We start from the raw sequence: 20307 nt of genomic DNA, 5'->3' as shown, positions 1-20307 counted from the left end.
GTCAAGAATATTTGGCAAAACAATGAAGTATGGTTTTATCTGCACTATTCAAAACATGGCCACATTTGTGTCTACTGTCAATGCATTCTTATTACTTGACAGACTCGAATGTGTTGGGATGACATCAGTAAAATAATCACTTGAAGATACACAGAAAATTTAAAAATTTTTTCATGTCAATTAAATATTATCTAGTTTGGTGTCACTCTATAAAACATCCTTATACAACTATTTTGTTTTATAATTCAATTATCCAACTTTAACCAACTTTCCTTCAAAGCAAAAGGAAAGGTATGAAATTCTAAATTTAATTATTTACAATTATATATAATTCTTACTTATGTATTTGTAAGTATATAATAATTTAAATAATTGTATTTAAATTAATATTTTTATATTTTAAAAGGAATCACAATTCTTCTAGACTAGAAAATTCATGTTGTCAATTGGGAATTAAAAATTAAAGGACTTTTCCTTCCTCTCTCAACTTCCAGAAAAGTTCTTGAGAACAGAAATGGACCCCTGTCCTGAGCATCATTTTGTAATCCTGAGATTCTGAATTGCCTTTCCATTTCCCTAATGGAAAGTAATTACAACTTTTAATCTTTAACCCATAACCTGTAACCCTTAACCCTTAGAAAATTATTTAATGATCCAAAACATAGGAAGGTCAGAACAATTGCTTTCCCAAAACAGAAGGAACCCAAGTTATAAATAGATATGAAGCCATGTATAAACTAATCAGTCTTTGCCAGAATGTATTCCCATAACTACCCAACTGAACAACAGGGATTATGGCCAGTTGTCTTCCATTCAGAACGGATCATGGGGTTAGGAGGTATTCATGCCATTGGCAATATCTTATGAGGAAAAATATTTCATTAATCAGAAAACATGGAGGTGGATGATGTTGATGGAAGATGAAATTCTGAAATAAAAAATGTGCTATGAATAAAGGAATAAATGGACAATTCACATTATAAAAAGCTATGCTCTCTCATTCCTCAAACACCACTTAAGTTACTGTAGCACATATCCCATTGCCCATTAATTCAGGTTTTTCCCTCCTATGCCGGCGCCCACTTACCCTGGTTGTTTTTACTTTGTTTCCAGAGGAACAGCTCCATCCTTTGCGATCTGGAAGAACTTTACATTCCTCTCCCTCCAGACATGGCTGCATATGACACCACCATTTTTGTTCCACTATGGATGCTATGAGGAGAGAGAAAAAATAACTCAGTATCTCTATTTGGGATTCACGGGGCAACATCACTGACCTAACTAATATGCATTGTATTTTCAAGTATTGTTTCATATACATGTGTATGACTGTGAGTGAGTGAGTGAGTGTGTGTGTGTTTCAAAAGATATATTATATCCTATTTTGATATAGAGTTTCTCTGTGCTGTCCTGGCTATCCTGGAACACACTCTGTAGACCAGGCTGGCCTCAAACTTACAGTGATCCACCTGCCTCTGACTCCCCAGGATGAAAGGCATATGTCACCATACCAGACTATTTTACCACAATAAGAAAAACTGACATGGGATATATTGGGAGTATATTATATATAAAATATTAATAAATCTCTAGATTTTCAACAGAAAGTAATAACTGCACTCACAATGTTGAAGAATGTTTCAAGTAAAAACAGAAACTTCATCTGACTGATATATTGAGAGACCTTGCACTGATTTATATAAATACATAATAAACTATACCCATGCCTGGATGAATCAATATTTTAAAGTCAATAAAATGCTCCCCATGAGTAAGCTAAAAATCAGGAGAGTGTTAGTAGACATAATATGTTTTTCTCTTTTTTTATTATTAACAGTAATTTCTTTACAAAAAATAAGCTACATGACAAATTACTGTTTACTATGCAACAATTAATAGCCTCATACAAAGACTTATAGTAGATTATAATAATATGAATAGTCAAAAAAGAAACCAATATTTACATCCATCTCCATTGAAGTCATCTTATGTGAATTTTATCTTCAGCCAATCATCCAAGTACATGGTGTTTACTTTTTTCTCTTATTCTTAAACTCTGCTCAGTTTTTTGAACATACATTACTTCACCATCCTTAGCCATCTTGCTTTTCCAAAGTAATTTATGAATCTCCTATCTACCAGCAAATCTACATTTCATGGCAACAATATTATTGACTGGCTGGAACCTCGTTATAATGCTTTTGTAGCAGAACTATGCTAGTTGTGATTCACTCTTGCTCGAGGTTTTCACATCACAAAAAAATACCCCCAAATAACTTCCTTTCTGCCATGTGATTTACAGTGTTTTCCCCTCAGAGTGACTCCAGTAGACAGCATTATAGTGGGGTTCCAATTTCAACCATGTTATTTCAAGGAGCAATGGAAGAGGTCGCACCATCCACACAAGATGGAGCAGCTCGTGTAGTGCCTGCCACCTGCCCAGGGAAGCAGGAGCACTTGACCGTTTGGGACCGTTCTTCTATCTTGTTCTTATTACAGCATCTGTGCAGCGCCACCACCTCACAAGTCCCAGTTCTAACATGGTGAGCTGTGCAAACAGAAACAAGAGATGGAACAACATTGAGAAGCTTTGGACACTTCCTGGTTTTAATTAAAAACACATCAAATGTAGCTGTATAATGGATCTGCCATGCATAGAACTAGAAATACAAAGATGTCGACTCCATAATGCAGATTTGATTTCTTTTCTAAATGTGCTGAGACCATTTCCATCAGTAAAGGCTTGGCAAAGCAGGAGCAATCAATGACTGGACTATAATGAGCTGTTATATAGTCTCAAATACAGAGGCACTCTGTCTTGCCATAAAAACATATTTATTTGTGTATTTCACACTTTTCTGTTCAATGTGTTAGTCACAAGAACATAAACCCCTGGACGTGGTACTCTGCAGCAGGCTTGTTAAAGCCCATTGCATACTCCCAGCAGTGTGATGTAACAATTGTGAGCCTTTTCAGGGGACAGAGTGAGGCCTTGGGAGGTGACACCCTCTTGAGATGCAGTTACATTGTGTGAACACTGCATTCTCAGAATTTTCTGCCCGGTTTCCCTAGAAATAAACTAATTGGGGGAGTTTGAAAGTGCCACTGTTTCCCTACACGTTCCAGACAATGTCAGAACCCACAATCACCCCTCTTTCAGTTTCGCCTAAGGAGACAACTGCCACCACATGGCAGTAACCACAGGCAGAATGTGGATGGATTACATTTGGAAGCCAGCCACTAGAAAAGCCAGTCTCATAAGCTGCCAGGCTCCTATAACCATTTTTCTAACCTCCAAGTAAGATGACCGACAGAGCTTTGGGGATGATTGAAAACTCTGAATCTCATGACATGCTTTGAAAAGACTCTAGTTTGTCTACATCAGGACTGCTTTCTCCCCACATTTTCTCTTCAGCATGTTGTCCTTTCTTTGGAACAATAAACCACCAAGTCTCATCTCCTTTAAAAATTAAGCATGTATCCACTGAAAGAGTATGCTTTCAGGAAACTTTAATGTAACACTGAAATCGAAATGTAAATAGCTGAGTTGGAAAGCTCACATAGTTTAGTGCTGTAAACACTCTGAACTTCCTCTTAATGCTGTAAATACTCTGAGCTTCCTCTTTCCGTGAATAAGATCAGCTCATCATGCATTTATATTAACTTGCCTGTGAGAAATGAACAAAGGAGTTGGCAGAAACTCAGGTTAGGTAGCTTGCTTAAGCTTTTCTAAAGGAGAAAATCTTATAGGTGTAAGTTCTTAGCCCTCTATGAGAAATTGAGGGGATATGCACCTTTCACAGGCACTGATCAGAACAGTCAAGAAGCAGGTGCGATCTCCAATACGACAAATATTTGTGTCACTATACTTACCAATGGGAGATGCTCTCTATGTTTGATTCAACTGCATGTATCTAAATAGAAGCTAAAATAAATAAGACACAGATTTTTGAATGCACCCTCTTCTGTTCTATAAAGTACTCTCTTACTTAAGCATGAGTCACTTGCTCTTAACTTCCCTCAAACCACCGTGTTTTGTGCTATAACATACAAGTTATAGCACCTGCTGTACTGTACTTGGTGGCAGTTAAAATGAGTGAAGACCACATATCACAAATTGCTCTGAGTACTGAGGACATAATGAATAAGACAGGACAATGCCTTTTCCTGTCCTCCGAGAGCTTATATTGCTGGGGAGAAAACAAATAATAAGCACCCTAATAATTTATAGAGGAAGTAAATATTTGAAGAAAATCCAGGGGAAAGATTGGGAGTCACTGAGCAGGGAAAGAACTCATGTCTACATTTGAACATTTCAGGGCATTCTCTACTGTGGATGTAGTTTGAATGAAGGCTGGATTATAAGGAGGCAGCATTGTTATGAAGATGTAGAGAAGGAAAGTGAACAAAAAAAAAGAAAGACCATGGCCTGTTTCTGAAACTAGGGTAGGTTCTACTGTGCTGACAATAATGGCCGGAGTGGCTGGGGGGCCAGGAGGGAACAAGGGAGAAGTTGAGAGGAATGTTTCAGAACTATAGGGCTCGTGTGACGGCTAAGAAAGAAATTAGCTGTTTCTTTCTTTAGAGGGGGAAGTCTCTGGATAGGATAGGCCTCCTCTTGCTCAGGCAGCTCCATGGTGAGAAAGATGAGAGAGATTGGAATCCATGACCTCATGGCTCCAGGAGGCTAAGAGCTAAGAGCAAACGGAGCCAGGAGTAGATGGCTGACCAGTGCAGAGATGACGAGAACCAGCAGATGAGGGATGGACCAACGGAGAACTTACTCATGAACTGAGCAATTAGAAGCTGGTGGCTTACAGGGCTGTGATAGGGAATAGCTTTAATTCCAGCACTCAGGAGGCAGAGGCAAACATATCTCCATATTCAAGGCCAGTCTGGTCTATGGAGTGAGTTCTAAAACAGCCAGGGCTACAAACAGAAAACCTGTCTCAAAAACAAAAAAAACAAAAAAAACAAAAATAAAGAAATAGTGGATGATCTAATAGAGAAGGTCTGAAAAGGGACGTGGTTGGCAGGAGAGGGGCAGAGGGAGAAGCATTATATTTTTTTGGGAGGGGGTCTGGTAAGTGTAAGGTTCATACAGCAATCATGCTTACAGTTATAAATGAGAGAATTATTTATGAAGTAGCACTTGGAGGAAAGAGTTAGGCTGTAAACATGAACCTGAGAGTTCTAAGTCTATAGATTGAATGGAAAGCTGGAAACTGAATGAAACTATGGTAGGGAAATGACACACACAGATTAGAAGGAGGAAGAAGTAAGCGCTAGATATAGAGAGAGAACGTGGAAGGCAGCAGGGCTAGAGTAGCTGGTGCCGCAAAGGAAAAGCACATAGAAGAGAAGCACTGAAGAGCAAAGAATAAAATGTACCTGAAAGGAGGGATTGATCAGTGCTGACAGGCCTGCTGAAGATCCAATTAAATGAAAGGAAGTAATTGTCCATTTAGAAAGTAATAGACCTGAAATCACTAAGGCAATCCTGAGCAAAGAGAATAAATCTTCAACAAAGACATCAAAAAATCAAAAAAAAATGGAAGAGAAAAGGTGATACCTTCAATAAATAGTATTGGGATACCTGAGCACCTAGAAAATAAAATTACACCCTTTCTTTACACTACATAGAAAAAACAACACAAAACTAACCCAAGACTTAAATGCAGGTCCTGGAAGTGCAAAACTCTTAAAGTAGAATACAGGAGGAGAATGTCTATGGCATTGGCCTGAGCGTTATTTGTTTATTTACATATGACTTCAGAAGCACAGACAACAAAAGCAAAGGTAAAATGATAGATTAGAGCAAATTAAAAAAAAAGCATGCCAAAAAACACTCAAAAGAGAAAAGAATTCCATTGACTAATACTACATAAAATATGATGGTAATAAATAAAAAGATGGCTAATAATAAATGGCTAATATACAAAATATATAAGGAGCCCAAACAACTCAAAAACAAGAAATCAATCTTATTTAAAATAGTCCAGAGAATAAAGATTTATCAAGAAAGTATGTAGAAATAGCTAATGAGTATATAAAAATGCTCAGTATCCTTAATTACTACTGTGATGTAAGTCAAAACCACAATTAGAGTCTGTTCCACTCCATGTAAAAGCGCTATTATCAAAAGCATGAGATGAAAGACATTGGCATGCTGAGGAAAGAGAATGTTTGTTTACTGTTATATATTGTAATGGTTCCAAACAGTATGGACAGTATGAAGGAACCTCAGAACCAAAATCTGAACTATTGTATGATCTAACAATCCCAATATAGCTATACATTCAAAGAAAGAAAATGAAGTTCATATACTAAAGAAAATTCTGTGCTCTTAATTTCACAATAGCTTTATTTGCAATAGTTAAGAAATGGAATCAATCTTAATGTCAATCAGTGAGTGAACAGATAAAGAAAATATTTGGTACATACACATAAATAGATACTCTTTGATATAAAATTAATGTAATCCTGCTGATATTTTTACAACATTGATGAAACTTCAGAATATTGCATCTTTAAGGGAGGAAGTCAGGAACAAAATATAGATATTATATGATTTTTATTAATATGTTACCTTAGAAACTGAAGATGGTAGTTACCATACATTAAAACTAGAACAAGAAGTAATATTTATCAAGGGATACAAAACTTAAGGTAGAGAAATGAATTCAAAGGATCTGTTATGCAACATTGTGATTATAACTTTGTATTACATTTTTTTAAATGTCTAAAAGGATAAATATCATGCTTGATTTCAAAAAAAGTACACAAGGAAATTCATGTATTAATTGATTCCATGCAGCAATTATCAAATATGCTTATTTTAAAATATCAGCGCATATAAGACAAATGCAAGCAATTTTGTCAATTACATTGAAAAGAGTAAGTTTAGTAGACAAGGCAAACACTGAAGCCATAGTAGCTAGATTCAAATCGAAGTTCCTTTCTGTAACTATTTTGTCTGAGGCAAGTTATACATGAAGTCCAGACAATAGTTCAGTAGGATAGAAGGGGTTCAGAGGCTCTGTAAAAGGACCATGAATAGCTTGATAAAGGAGATTTTCTAAGACACTGAAGTTAAAGATCCAGACATGAAAATGACTTGCTATGCCCTATAAGGGCAGAAGGTCCTGTTTAGTTTGGGGAGGAGCTGTGCCCTGGATCAGAGTGTTTAAATTTGAGGTATGCCAGAGGAATGGTGAATCAGGGCATGGCTAAAGTAAGTTTCTTGGGAGGAGGCATTTGGGAGTTAGAAGATACTCAGTATCTTTGGATAGCCAAAAAGTTAAGTAAGGTGGTATGTTATAGAGAAAGGTTGTAAGACAGACTGCAAAGAAGGATCATTCACATACTAGAGAAGAGTTCTGGGAGTGAGGAGCAGGTTCACAGGTCCAAAGCATAGGACCTGAAGAGACGAGGGATATGTCAGAATACCTGGGAAAGAACTGTTCAGATAGCTGGGCGGGACTTTAATTGCCAAGGGAAATGCATCAGTGATTTGGCAAGTTGTGGCAAGAGTAATATAGACATTGTTTTGGAGATTCAAGACAGAGAGATATGAGATAGAGTGTGTAAGGGCTAAAGACTATCCCATGATTAGGAATTATAGCTAGGTTGATCAGGCATGGGTCTTGGATTAGGCAATTAGAGTTCTGTGGGTTTTTGAAAGCCAGAATAAAACTGTGTTAGAGGTTTTTGAGATCCCTCAGAATTTAAAAGTCAAATGTACCACCCTTAGGATAGCAGTGGCAATTATCCAGAGGAATCTTGCAGCCAGATCGTGCTGTGGTAATTCATAATGCATTTTAGCTTAATAGAACTTTTTTGTTCCAGAGTCCGCAAGTTTCTGAGGAGACATGTTTTGCTGACTAGTTTTATGCCAACTTGACACAGGCTATAGTTTTTGGGGGAAATATGAACTTCCAATTGAGAAAATGTCTCATGGTACTGGACTATGGGATCAAACTCTGCAGCGGCAGAGCCCCAGGCCCAGGGCAGGGTGTTCCACACTGGCAGGTCCCACAGATACGAGAAGGTCCAAGGTTCCAAAGGCTGGAAATTTTGGTGGTGGCAGGCCTCAGAAGACATGTGGAGTCCATGGTTTTAAAAGTTTATTGTTCATGGTGTGATAGTTGGGTCTGGATGTGCTTCCCCCCAACCCCCACCCACAAACACACACCCTCCCCCATTAAGCCAGGGGAGAGCTGGCTTAAATAGGGAGGGGCAAGAGGGAAGAGCCTGGGAAGGAATAACTTAATTTAGCTATGCCCCCTGGCCTTTAGGTAACTCATGAATATGGAAATCTGTTAGTCAAGCCCTCTACATGTAGCTGTAGATAGTGACTCAAAACCTCTCTGGGAAGAACTACTGAGCCAAATGTGGGCCACATGGTGAAGTCTGGAATCCGGTGTGGGGAGATTAGTGCCATCCCTCACAGGCCATGTTCCTCACAGGCCATGGTCACCTGTTGGGTCTCCAGCTATCTCAAACCCAGTGCTCTACCGAAGAGACCAAATCATCCCTTCATGGCCCTACACTGGACTATATGCAAGCTCGTAAAAAAAAAAAAAATCTTAATTAGTGATTAATATAGAAGGGACCAGCACATTGCCAAGTGATACCATTCCTGGGCTAGTAGTCCTAGGTGGAATTAAAAAAAAAAAAAAATAGCTGAGAAAGCCATGAGGAGCAAGCCAGTAAGGACTACACAATAGCTCCTGCCTCCAGGTGAAATAAATTCTTTCTTCTTCAAACTAAGTTTAGTCATAGTGTTTTATCATAGCAATAGATAACCTAACCAAGATATAGACCAAAGGAAAGTCTCTAGACATTTTAGGTCTATTGGTCTATGGCTGAAAGGAAAAATGAGAAAGGAATATTTTTCCTAAGAAAGAGGCATGACAAAAGAAAAGGGTAAAGGGCATCACCATCAACCAGTGACGCTGCTTCCTGAGGGTCAAGTCAAGAGGGAGAGGGACATCTAAAGGAAGGGAGACCTACAGTATGATTAGGGTAAATTCTCCACCTAGAACTCGCTTTCTTGAGGAGTCTACATGGGGAGTCAGAAAGGAAGAGTTTCTGAAAGAGGGCTAAGATCTTCAAGCTCTCTCATCTGTAAGTGATGAATGCAGCAAAGCAATGCTCCCATCAGAGCCCCTCAAGGAGTGAGGACTACAGGGCTTGGCAGAGGAATTGAAGAGCAAGGAGAGACGATGTCCTACAGGAAGACCCATATCTTGACCCTCCCTCATATGGATCTTCAAATCTTGATAAAGATAAATGGAATAAGAAATCCAGTGTTAGTAGAGGCTTTATTTAAAAAAAAAAAAAAAAAAAAAAAAAAAAAAAAAAAAAAAAAAAAGGTACAGAAGGGTCTCTAGTAGAGCATCCAGAGCCTGTCCTCCATATTGTGGGTGGTGCCATCCCTGGGCTGTTGATTCTGTGTGAATAGCTAAGCAAGTTGGGGGGTAGTTATAAAGGGACAATGAAAACGCAAACTGGAGTTTTTCCTCTTTTGAACTATGGTCAGCCATTGTTAGGAATAACTGGGGGAGGTAGGTATGTAGTATACCAGAGAGTGTCATGTGACCATGGTCAGCCATTACTGGGATCAGGAAGGCAGGTAGACAAGAAACACAAAGAACTACAGGTGGCTAAAGAATGCTGAGAGTGGGAGAAATGTTTTTCCCCAGAGAAGAGCAGACAAACTGGTTATCCAGCATCAAATGGTCAGCTCTGCAAACATACAAGTAACGTAATACAGACTGAGCAAGTTGTAATGTGTATTTAGGATGAATAGACAGATGATAGATGATGACTAGACACACATAGACAAATGATAGACAGACAGATGATAGATGGTAGATAGATAGATAGATAGATAGATAGATAATAAATGATAGATTGATAGATAGATAAATGTGATTGATAGATAGAGATAGATAGATAGATAGATAGATAGATAGATAGATAGATAGATAGAAATCTTACATTCAAAGATGGTTGACATATATTTCTCTTACAATATTCTCAGAAACACTGAGAAATAAAAGATGTAAAAATGAGATATCTAAAGGCGGGGAACATCTAGAATAATTTAACTCACCTTATTATGGGATGTGTTTGCAAATGTATGAATTATTTTCTGTCTGTCTTAACTTCCCATTAAGATAACCAACTTTTTAGAGAAAAAGACTAATTTTTCATGTGCACAGCTCAGCATGCGGTACGTGCACAACAAATAGAAAATAAGCGATTTAGGAAGGTAAAACCAGTGCCTGTGGTTTTCCTCTCAAAGGTTAATGAGATAGTAGAAAATTCAGATTAGAATTCTTTATGTAGATTCAGACAAAGCTCACCATCAACTAATCTAATCAAATATTAAGGCTTTCCAAATTAACAAAATAGACTTCACAGAAGTCAGTTAACATCATATGGAAATGATGCAAAGACCCTGCAGATTTAAATAAAAATAAAGAACGACTTCCTTCATGTCATAGTTCCCAAGTCACCAACACACACACACACACACACACACACACACACACACACACACACACACTCTACTTTGTAATGTTTTCGCTCTATTCATAAGCTGCATAAACAGAAATGCCTCCTAGAGTTCTGTGAAATGGCAACAAAGACAGATGGGTTTCCCCAAGTTTTTAATACAGTGTACAAAACCTTGCCAGCTCTTTCAAAGTTTTGATCCTGCATCTCACTGGAGCAATAGGACCTTCAGCCTTACAATGCCCACAGAAACATGTCCTTAAAAGAAACTCTTGCATCCCAGATTAAGATCGTAGGCATTTTTTTTTTTTTTAATTGACAGCCATGTGCTGGTTATTCTTTTTTTTTTTAAGTTTTTTTTAAAATTTATTTATTAAATGTAAGTACACTGTAGCTGTCTTCAGACACCCATATGAGGGCATCAGATCTCATAATGGATGGTTGTGAGCCACCATGTGGTTGCTGGGATTTGAACTCATGACCTCTGGAAGAGCAGTCAGTGCTCTTAACCGCTGAGCCATCTCACCAGCCCAAAGACTGTTATTCTGACTGTGGTGAAATGTAATATCTCTCTCTCTCTCTCTCTCTCTCTCTCTCTCTCTCTCTCTCTCTCTCCCTCCCTCTCACTCTCTATCTCTCTCTCTCTTTCTCTCTCTCTCTCCCTCCCTCCCCCTCTCTCTCTTTTTAGGTTTTGAGAGACAGGCTTTCTCTGTGTAGCCCTGGCTGTCCTGAAACTCTGTAGACCAGGCTAGCCTCAAACTCAGAAATCTGTCTGCCTCGGCCTTCCACGTGCTGGGATTAAAGGCGTGTGCCACCACCGCCCAGCTTCGTAGGCATTTTCCCATGGTGTTGGAACTAGTATATTCTGGCATAGTATTTAGTGAGATGGTTACCAAAGCCTTTGTTTCCAACTACTGTTCTATAATACTAAAAGATACACTCTGGAGTAAAAAGGATGAGTCAAAATAATTTGGCTTCTATGTCTAGATTTTTAAATTATATATTTTGAGTAGTATTCCATGTACAACATATACATAATATGGACAGATTTGATTTAGTACCTGTGGATCCAACACATTGGTAGATACAATGAGTTGACATTGAAGTAATATTTATATGAATCTTTCACCTCTAGTACAAGTGACAGGAGTTAAGCTTAATACAAGCAATATCTGTATGTGTGTATGTGCATATTCTATATGTAAAATGACTCATACAATACAGTGTGGGAGCAATTTGCAGGATGACAGGAACTGTTAACGTTTTTACTTATTTATTTATTTATTAATCATTTCATTTTATCCAACAACAAATACTGAAGTGGAAGTTATTATCACCCACAGTTCACAGGGAAGAAACTGACACAGAGCTGTGTTAAACTCTTCAAGGTGAAACAACTAATAACAGACTTATCATAGTGTTCACCCTGCTCTAGACATCAAGGTCCTAATTATTTCTGTAGTGGCTGTTCTGTGGTCCTCTAAACACACACCCTAGGTTAAAATTCCAGATGTTGAGGGTCCACATCTGGTAACCTCTAAAGGTGATGATTGATTTGAAATTTATCTTGACCTATATGCTGGTAAATAACCCTTTATCCAAGTTCAATTCATTTGCAGAGTGGGTTTGATTGTTTCTAGAGTGACTCCCTAGAGTCCTTGTTCGGACTGTCTAAGCTACAGCCTGTGAATCTTTTTAAATGCTATGATACTAGTTAGATGTTAATGATGTTTATTTTTTCCATTAGTGAAATCAACATATATCAAAATGATGGGATGCACAGAAGCAAAAAAGACACAGCTGTTAGAGAAAGTCATCTACATTGTACAGAAGTTCTAATTCCACCTTTCAAAAACTCTCTGTACACTTAATTGTGTTGACAGAGGAAGAATGTGAAAAAGCTCACTCTGACACTTAGCTACAAAAGAGTAAATTTAGCACCAAGTTGTGAATGTGTTCCTGCCCGCTTTCCTCTCCATTAGATTTCAATTCTTGTTTGTATTCTGATTTGTCTCGTTGATTCTGAAATTTTGTTTGTCTTCATATACTCTTATTTAGTAGCTTCGTCCAGCTCAGTAGTTCCCTGGAGAGTCTGCATTGTACCTTCTGAACGGAAATAAAGCACGGCCTACATGCGCCAATGGTCATCTGAAATACAAGCTAGTTAGTGGACGTAGGTTGCTGTAAATCACTTTGAATGGGAAGAAATGTGCTGAAACAAAAACTCTTCGAGACAGCTAATTTCTCACTTTCATTCATTAGTGTGAGAACGGAAGGTGTATTTTTAGATTCTCATGCCAGAGCAATCTAATTAAAAGTAAATGGTCATTTCAATAGCAGAATGAAATTTCCAAAGTTCCCATAATTTATAAAGTCAGGATGATTAGGTTAGGGAGGAAATAGCCAGATGACAGTGCCAGTTTCATAATTCCTGCTTTCTAAAAGTGCTTCACGGGTGGGGGAAAACCACAATATTGGGATAAGAAGAGTATCACCGTAGGGTGACAACCCAGAACTTTCAACTCAACAGAAGAATGATTGTTAGCAAAATGCTCAACTTGAGGGAACCCAAGGCTTCACACAGAAAGAAATGAAAGGGGAGCCTCCTTCCTATCATAAGCTTGCAACTTAGACCTCAGCCCCATCACAGGCATTCATACGCAGTTTAAGAGTTTAAGTTGGGAAAGATGAACTACAGGAAGAGTAGTCCCTTTATAAATGCCTCAGCAAATTACATTTGTAAAAACTTCTCTGCAAGCAAGCTGTTGGTGCAACAAAACCCAAGATTGTGGAAATTTAAATATAAACCACAGAACTGTCCTGTGGAAACAGACATAGGAATTAAAGGGTCATCTGGCTTCTGGATTTCCTGGAGATATTTAGCAGAAAAGGTTTCAAATGGCACCCCTCTCTCCTAACATATTGTAATATCTTTGCTTCTTGACACAAAAAAAGTGCTGTCTTTATAATTTCTTATTTAATTAGAATAATAATTGAAAAAGCAATTATCCTCCAGAAGAATTCTCTAATACCACTTACACCCGAAGACCAAATCCTACCTTTAAGAGCCAGTAAATTATCAACTCCTGATCACATCTCCTACATGTACCTCATAAAGAAATTTATTCTGTGAGACCATCAAAATTTACAACTAACAGGGAAAGGTCCATCAGGAAGGCATCATTTATTATTGGTGGTGCTGTAGAGTTCATTTATTATTGTCCTAATGGCAGGCACTGAAACATAGATTTGCTGTTTACTCGTAAACTGCATGAAAATACAAAAAAAAAAAAATTACACCATTCCCAATTCCTAAATATTATAATAGGCACATTGTTTTTTTTATAATTACTAACATCCCAAAAGGTTCTCTGGAATGGAGTACAGTGCAACTTGAATGTTTCTTTAGGGAAATGGAAGGGTAGGTTGAAAAGGCCAATCAAACAGAAGGATGAGACTTTAATTCTACTGCACAGTGGTCAGCCCCTAGAAAACATAATGTGGACAAGCTCTTGTGTCTCTGTGTTTCTTTCCTCTTATTTATAACCTGAAGAAAGCAGGATATACTTAGAGTTTACTTAGTGTTAAAGATTGCTTCTCATTCAAAAGTTCCATAGGTTTGCGTAGTGGTTCAATTTCCTCCCTAGCCCTACACTTACGTATATAACTCTTTATTTTCCTCTCTGCAAAATTTAAGGAGCAAATATGATTTTCACCTCTGAATCCCCAATCTGTTGCAAAGTTTGAGATAGGAAGCTATTATACTTAATGAATAAAGTGCATAAATATATGATTAATTATAAAGGTTTTCCAAACAGTTGGAAAAGCAGTGGATTGAATAATGTTTCATCCTAGTATTAGATGAACTTACTGGAAATGGTAGAAACTGTTGTTTGCGTTTTATGTTAATAAGTGGGTTGGGTGTGTGTGTGTGTGGTGTGTGTTTGTGTACTTACACACTTTGCTTTAAGATGACATGGAATTTCAGGAGACACATTCAGTAAAGCCCTAGACTGAGAGTTCAGAAACCCTTTGTGTCTATCTTTAACCATCCACTTATATTTAGCAAATCAGAATGAATCCACCTGTATGTCTTCAGAGCTCCTCCCCTCCCCGTTTCGCAGGCACCCTGCTGTGACACTGTCTTGAGTCCCAAGCTAACAGAAGAGCTCAGCACCAGAGTATTTCATCTAGGAAGCGAGTTAACGTCTACGAGCACAATTGGTGGAATACTTCCTGCTCCCTCATCTTTGCTGCTTCTTGCCTGGAATCAATGAGCCTGGTTGCAGATAATTCCTGCAAAGCCTCCCACGTCCTCAGAAAGCTCTGAGAATGGTCTTCTGCTTTTGCCACCTGCACATTTCACTCTCTCCAGAGACTCAACCAGGCCGCCTGTCTCTGGTGTTAGGGCTGCACTGCTCCTTGGAGCCATTTCCACTATGCTATTGTCTCTTTGTCTGTCCCTAGCTTTGATGAATGTTTTATCACTCTCCTTAGTTATCCATACTAGTGTCCTTCTGACTACTCTCCCCCATTCAAAACCTAACAGTTCTCTAACTATCATCAGAGAGGCATCATCCAGCAACTCACTGGAGCAGATGCACAGACCCACAGCCAAACATTAGGCAGAACTCAGGGAATCCTGTGGAAGAGGGGGGTAAGCTTTGTAGGAGTCAGAGGGATCAAGGATACCAGAAGAAAATGGCTCAGGGAATCAACCAATATGGGCCCAAAGACTGAACTGACAATCAGGGAGCCTGCAAAGGGTCTGATCTAGGACGGACCCTTTGCATATATCTTATGCATGTGTGCCTTGATGTTCCTGCGGGACTACTAACTATAGGAGCAGGACTGAATCTGACATTTTGACTGCTTTGGAGACACTTTTCCTTCTACTGGGTTACCTCATACAGCCTTAATAGAAGGAATGTGTCTAGTCTTCCTGCAACTTGTTATGCCATGTTTCGTTAATGTCCTTGGGAGGCCTGCTCTTTTCTGAAGGGAAGGAGAGGAGGAGTGGATCTGGGAGAGAGGAGAAGTGAGGAGAGACACTGGGAGCTGAACAGGGAGCTGAAAATGCCCTTGGGATGTAATATGTGAGAGAAAAATAAATTTAAAGAAAAAAAGGCCCTAACAATTCTCAAGTTTATAATTTATCATTTATAAGATAATTGATAAGAGAATTGGCCATATGCATAGTAGAATTACCATTATCATGTAGTAAACAAACAGTTCAAAGTATTTCTACGTCAAAGAAGAAACTCAGTAAAACTAAGAAAACCTTGTTCAACAAAAAAAGGAAGATTGCACTGGTCACTAACACTAGAAGATCTTGGGTTTTGTCCAAGTTAAACAGGATGATTTATGGTTCACTTTTTTCTATTACAAGGTTGAGAAATCTCTTCTTTTTTGTTTTAGCTCTACAATCTGGTATATAATGTGCTACATACATGTCAAGATGGGTATTGGTACTAGAGCCATTTAATTTTAGAAAGTAATCATTTTATGAAGAAAAAACAAATTTTATGATATTTTTGTTGAGTATCTTTTCACAGATTAATAGCTTTATATCCTGCATAGAGAGGCTTACATAGGTTTGGAGTAATCTATAGAAATCTCTAAGAGACCTATAAACAGAAGATACCAGTATTATTCAAGACTGATCAAACTGCCTTCCAATTACAATCTACCAAAATCTCTCCTCACAAGTGGATAGATGCCATTTGCTTTGTTCACAGTGATTGACATGAGAAGCAAATTTAGGTTATCATTCCTCTACACTTCAATAGCTTCAATAAGTAACACCCAGGTTCTGAGTGTTACTCTAGATCAAAAGAATATAAATCCTTAGTCGGATGATTAGGAAAAACTAGACAGGGCTTCTTTGTGTAAGGGGAGAAAATATTAATGCTCCTTTGTGAGGAACATGTTATCCTGTACTATCCATTCACTGAGTAAGGATTTTTATATTGCCATTATCAGTTTACCTTTATTTAATGCTATTGGTAGCTTCTTCAAATGTCCTCTTTCTGAATAACCTTGGGATTTGTTTTTTACGTGAGCTTCACATTAGAATAGAGAATCAGAAAGAAAGTGTAGATGGGAGTTAGAGCCACGACTCATTGACTGACACTACTTACTGCTCTTGTAGAGGACCTGGGTTCAGTTCCTGGTACCCATATGCCAGCTTGCTACTTTCTGTACCTCTAGTGTCTGTGGACAGAAAGCTTCCTCTGTCTCTACAAGTATCAAGAATACATGTAGTGCAGAAACATACATACAAGCTAAGCACTCGTGCACATAATATATTCTAAAAAAATTGTATTCTCAAAGAAGTTTTATATGGAACACTGATTGACAAGTCAGGAAATCCAATATTCTTAATTATACCTCACTGCTCACTATGAAACCATCATCAATTCATTGACACTTTGAAAACTCATTCCTTACTAGACAAATGCCAGTTATAATGTTATATCCTGTGAATATAAAGCCCTGAGGATAATTGCCCCTGATTTTAAGACAGAAAAAGAAAAAGGGAAAGAAAGAAAGAAAGAAAGAAAGAAAGAAAGAAAGAAAGAAAGAAAGAGGAAAGTGCAGCAAAGCAAGACAAATTACTTACAAAAAGATTGAAAAAATATACTTAATTAAAATTTTTTTTTCTTGCACAAAAGATGCTGAAAAAAATTCATGGCACAAAGAGAAGTGGGCACAAAGATTCCTTCAAAGCTGAATACTTGCTAGCTTCCAGGAGAGAGAGTTTTTATATAAATCTGTGGCTCCTCTTTGGGTTGAACTTGATGGCTTTAAAGAGAAGAGTGGGGATACAAAAGAGTGTGGACACAAAGCTGGGTGGTCATGGACTGGGGAGAGCAGATCTGAAAGGAGATATGGGTCAAGGATGGACATGATCAAAACCCAATGTATAAAATTCTCAGAGAATTAATAATGAGTTTGTAAGATTTTGTCAAGAGAAATAAGACAAAAGCCACAAGTCAGATACAGAAGAAGACTGGCAAAAGGTAGATCTGATAAAATAGTCATCTGAAATTTAACAAGAATTCTGAAAAATCAAGGAAAAAGAACACAAACAACTCAACTCAAAGCTAAGTTAGAAATCTTAGCAGACGCCTCATCAGAGAAGACAGTTTATGAAAAACAGTCTGCTTCAGTCGGTACCTCTGCACCTGCCTTGTATTTTCCTTTGTTTTTGATTCTGAACTAACAACTGATTCCATAGCCTCATGTATGCAAGGCAAGCAAATCTTCCAGTGAGCATGAGGAAATTTACAAGAGTCACAACTCAAAATGTTGGCAAGAATATGAAGTGAAAGGAGCACTTATCATTTTGGTGGTTCAAAGTATGACCTTACATAAAATCATGTGCTTGAATGTTTGGCCTATAGGGAGTGGCACTATTAGGAGGTGTGGCCTTGAGGAGAAGGTGTGGTCTTGTTGAGGGAAGTGAGTCTTTGTAGGAGTGGGCATTTAATTCTCTTATATGCTCAGGATATGCCCAGGTGGCACACAGTCTCTTCCTGCTGCCTGTGGAGCAACATGGAGACCGCTCAGCTCCTTCTCCAGCACATGTCTGCCTGGATGCTGACATGTTTCCTGCCATGATAGTAACGGACAAAACCTCTGAAACTGTAAGCCAGCCCCAATTAAAGGTTTGCTTTTGTAAGAGTCACCTTGGTCATGGATTCTCTTCACATCAATAAAACCCTAACTAAGACAGAGACTTTGCAAAATAGATAGATAGATAGATAGATAGATAGATAGATAGATAGATAGATAGATAGATTAGAATTGACAGATACCTACAAGATGAAACATGCCCTTGTCATGTAGTTTCATAATTATACTCTTAGATGAAAAGGGATTAAAAACGTACATATATGCAAAAGTCTGCATGTGATTATTTACAGCAGCTTTATTCATAATTGTCAATACTAATTAATAATAAAAATGCCTTTCTGCAGATGAATGATCAACTGGTCCATCTGTACAATGCAATTTCACTCAACGCCTAAAAGAAACGAGCCAACAAACTATGAAAAGCAATGAGAGAAACAAGTGCCTGTCACTAACCCAGAGTCTTATCTGAAAGGCTGTATACTGTACAACTCTATCAAGAGGTAATAGAAAACTCAAACTATTGAAGATAGTAGAGTGATTGAAGGATACCAAAGATGGAGAAGAATAAGGACACTCAGGAACTTAGGGGTGGGTGACCATAAACTCCATGATACCACAGTAGTTACCTTGTCATTATAAGTTCATCTAGACCCACGTAATCTGCAACATTCTGAGTGATGATGTGTCCTTGTAGGGTCATCGATAATGCGCATATGCCATTTGGAGGCAGCAATGGAGGACATTATGGTTATGTGGCCATCTGAAGGGGGACAGAACAAAGGATCAAACTTTGTCACTTCTTTAGTTTGTTGTGAACCAAAACCTCTCTAAAAAAAAAATATTAAATCCTTAAAAATGTAACAATGAAAAAGAGATGAAATGGTGAGGAAAGACAGGAGGCATGAAGAGAACAGCTTCAGACTGTGCTGAGGTAAAAACAAAGTGGTGGTGGGGAGGGGATCAGCTCCACCCAGCCATGGACAAGCAGGTGACATTAGGCTAGAACAAAGAAGTAATTTCAGGCAGGAATCTAAATTTTAGGTTAAAACAAGGAAGTAGGTTTCAGACATGAAAATGACTTTGGGCTAGGACAGGGAAGTAGGCTCAGATATTTTGATCATTCTGATAAGCCCTTAGAAACAGTGATCATGGGAGTGATCATGGAACTTTGTTTATTGCCTTGCTTGTTCTTTGACTATTTGTGTTTATTTTCTTGCTTGTTCCTTGACTATTTACATCTATTGTATTGCTAGTTCCTCAACCTAAAACTGACCTTAATACTTGCATGTAATTAAAATGATATAAAAGCAAAAAGTAGGAGGGGGTGGGATAGGGGGTTTCTAGGGAGGGGAATTGGGGAAAGAGGATGACATCTGAAGCGTAAATAAATAAAATATCCAATAAAAAAACATTGTGTATTATATAAACAAACAAAAAATAGTCTAGTTATACTCCAAAAATGAAGAAAGAGAAAGAGAGAGAGAGAGAGAGAGAGAGAGAGAGAGAGAGAGAGAGAGAGAGAGAATTCAATGGAGATAGGACTTAATCTGACATTTCTTAGATCCTTGCACGTGACCAGGTCACCTCAGCAACATCACCTCATTAGGTTTTCTGATTTGGACCAGACGGTTTACGAAGTCCTCTACAGGTCTAAACTCCTTTAGATTCATAAATCCCATTAATAGCCATCAAGGAAGATGTGTTTATGCTTTATTTACACTGCATATTTGTCCATAGAAATTCATGCCACTTAGAACCCTGTACTGAAATATCTCTGGAACAAACCTTTCTAAAGGATAAAAAGTATCTCCTAAACATAATTTAGTTTTCATTATTAACATTGGCTGTAATTAAAAGCACTTGATCCCAAGGATTGCTGAAAGTATGTTTTTGTGGAAATGAATAAAGAACAAGACATATATGGAAATAGGTAGCTACCAGGTTGCATGGAATTCTTATTTTTCTAGTAGTGCCCACTGGTGGTTCATTCTTTGGAAATTTGTCTTTTTCTCCTGAGGTGAATAAAACACGTACAGTACCTAGTCTTGATGGAGGTGAAGCAGCTGCTATCCATCAACATAACCTGTGAAAGGGAACTCGGCCTCCTACAGGAGGTGTTAGAGCTCATAGTGTATACAAAGGAAA

At 38.1% G+C, this 20307-nt stretch overlaps 1 protein-coding gene across 4 annotated transcripts in view; it reads right to left on the bottom strand.

Moving 5' to 3' along the window:
* Tafa2 (TAFA chemokine like family member 2) overlaps positions 1–20307 on the bottom strand; it is a 450421-nt gene that overhangs the window by 31946 nt on the left and 398168 nt on the right. For all 4 annotated transcript variants that reach the window (XR_013106405.1, XM_076920380.1, XM_076920379.1 and 1 more), the window contains exons 3-4: positions 2396–2548; positions 1088–1212 (exon numbers count right to left, since the gene is read on the bottom strand). Coding sequence is in view for 3 of the 4 variants with exons in the window: in XM_076920380.1 (XP_076776495.1) it covers positions 1088–1212; positions 2396–2548 (278 nt within the window). In the remaining variant the exon portion in view is untranslated. The remainder of the gene's footprint in view (positions 1–1087; positions 1213–2395; positions 2549–20307) is intronic.

This window comes from Arvicanthis niloticus, chromosome 22 (assembly GCF_011762505.2).
Source record: "Arvicanthis niloticus isolate mArvNil1 chromosome 22, mArvNil1.pat.X, whole genome shotgun sequence".
In the NCBI taxonomy this organism is placed as follows: domain Eukaryota; kingdom Metazoa; phylum Chordata; class Mammalia; order Rodentia; family Muridae; genus Arvicanthis; species Arvicanthis niloticus.
This window is presented reverse-complemented; position numbering and strand designations above follow the sequence as displayed.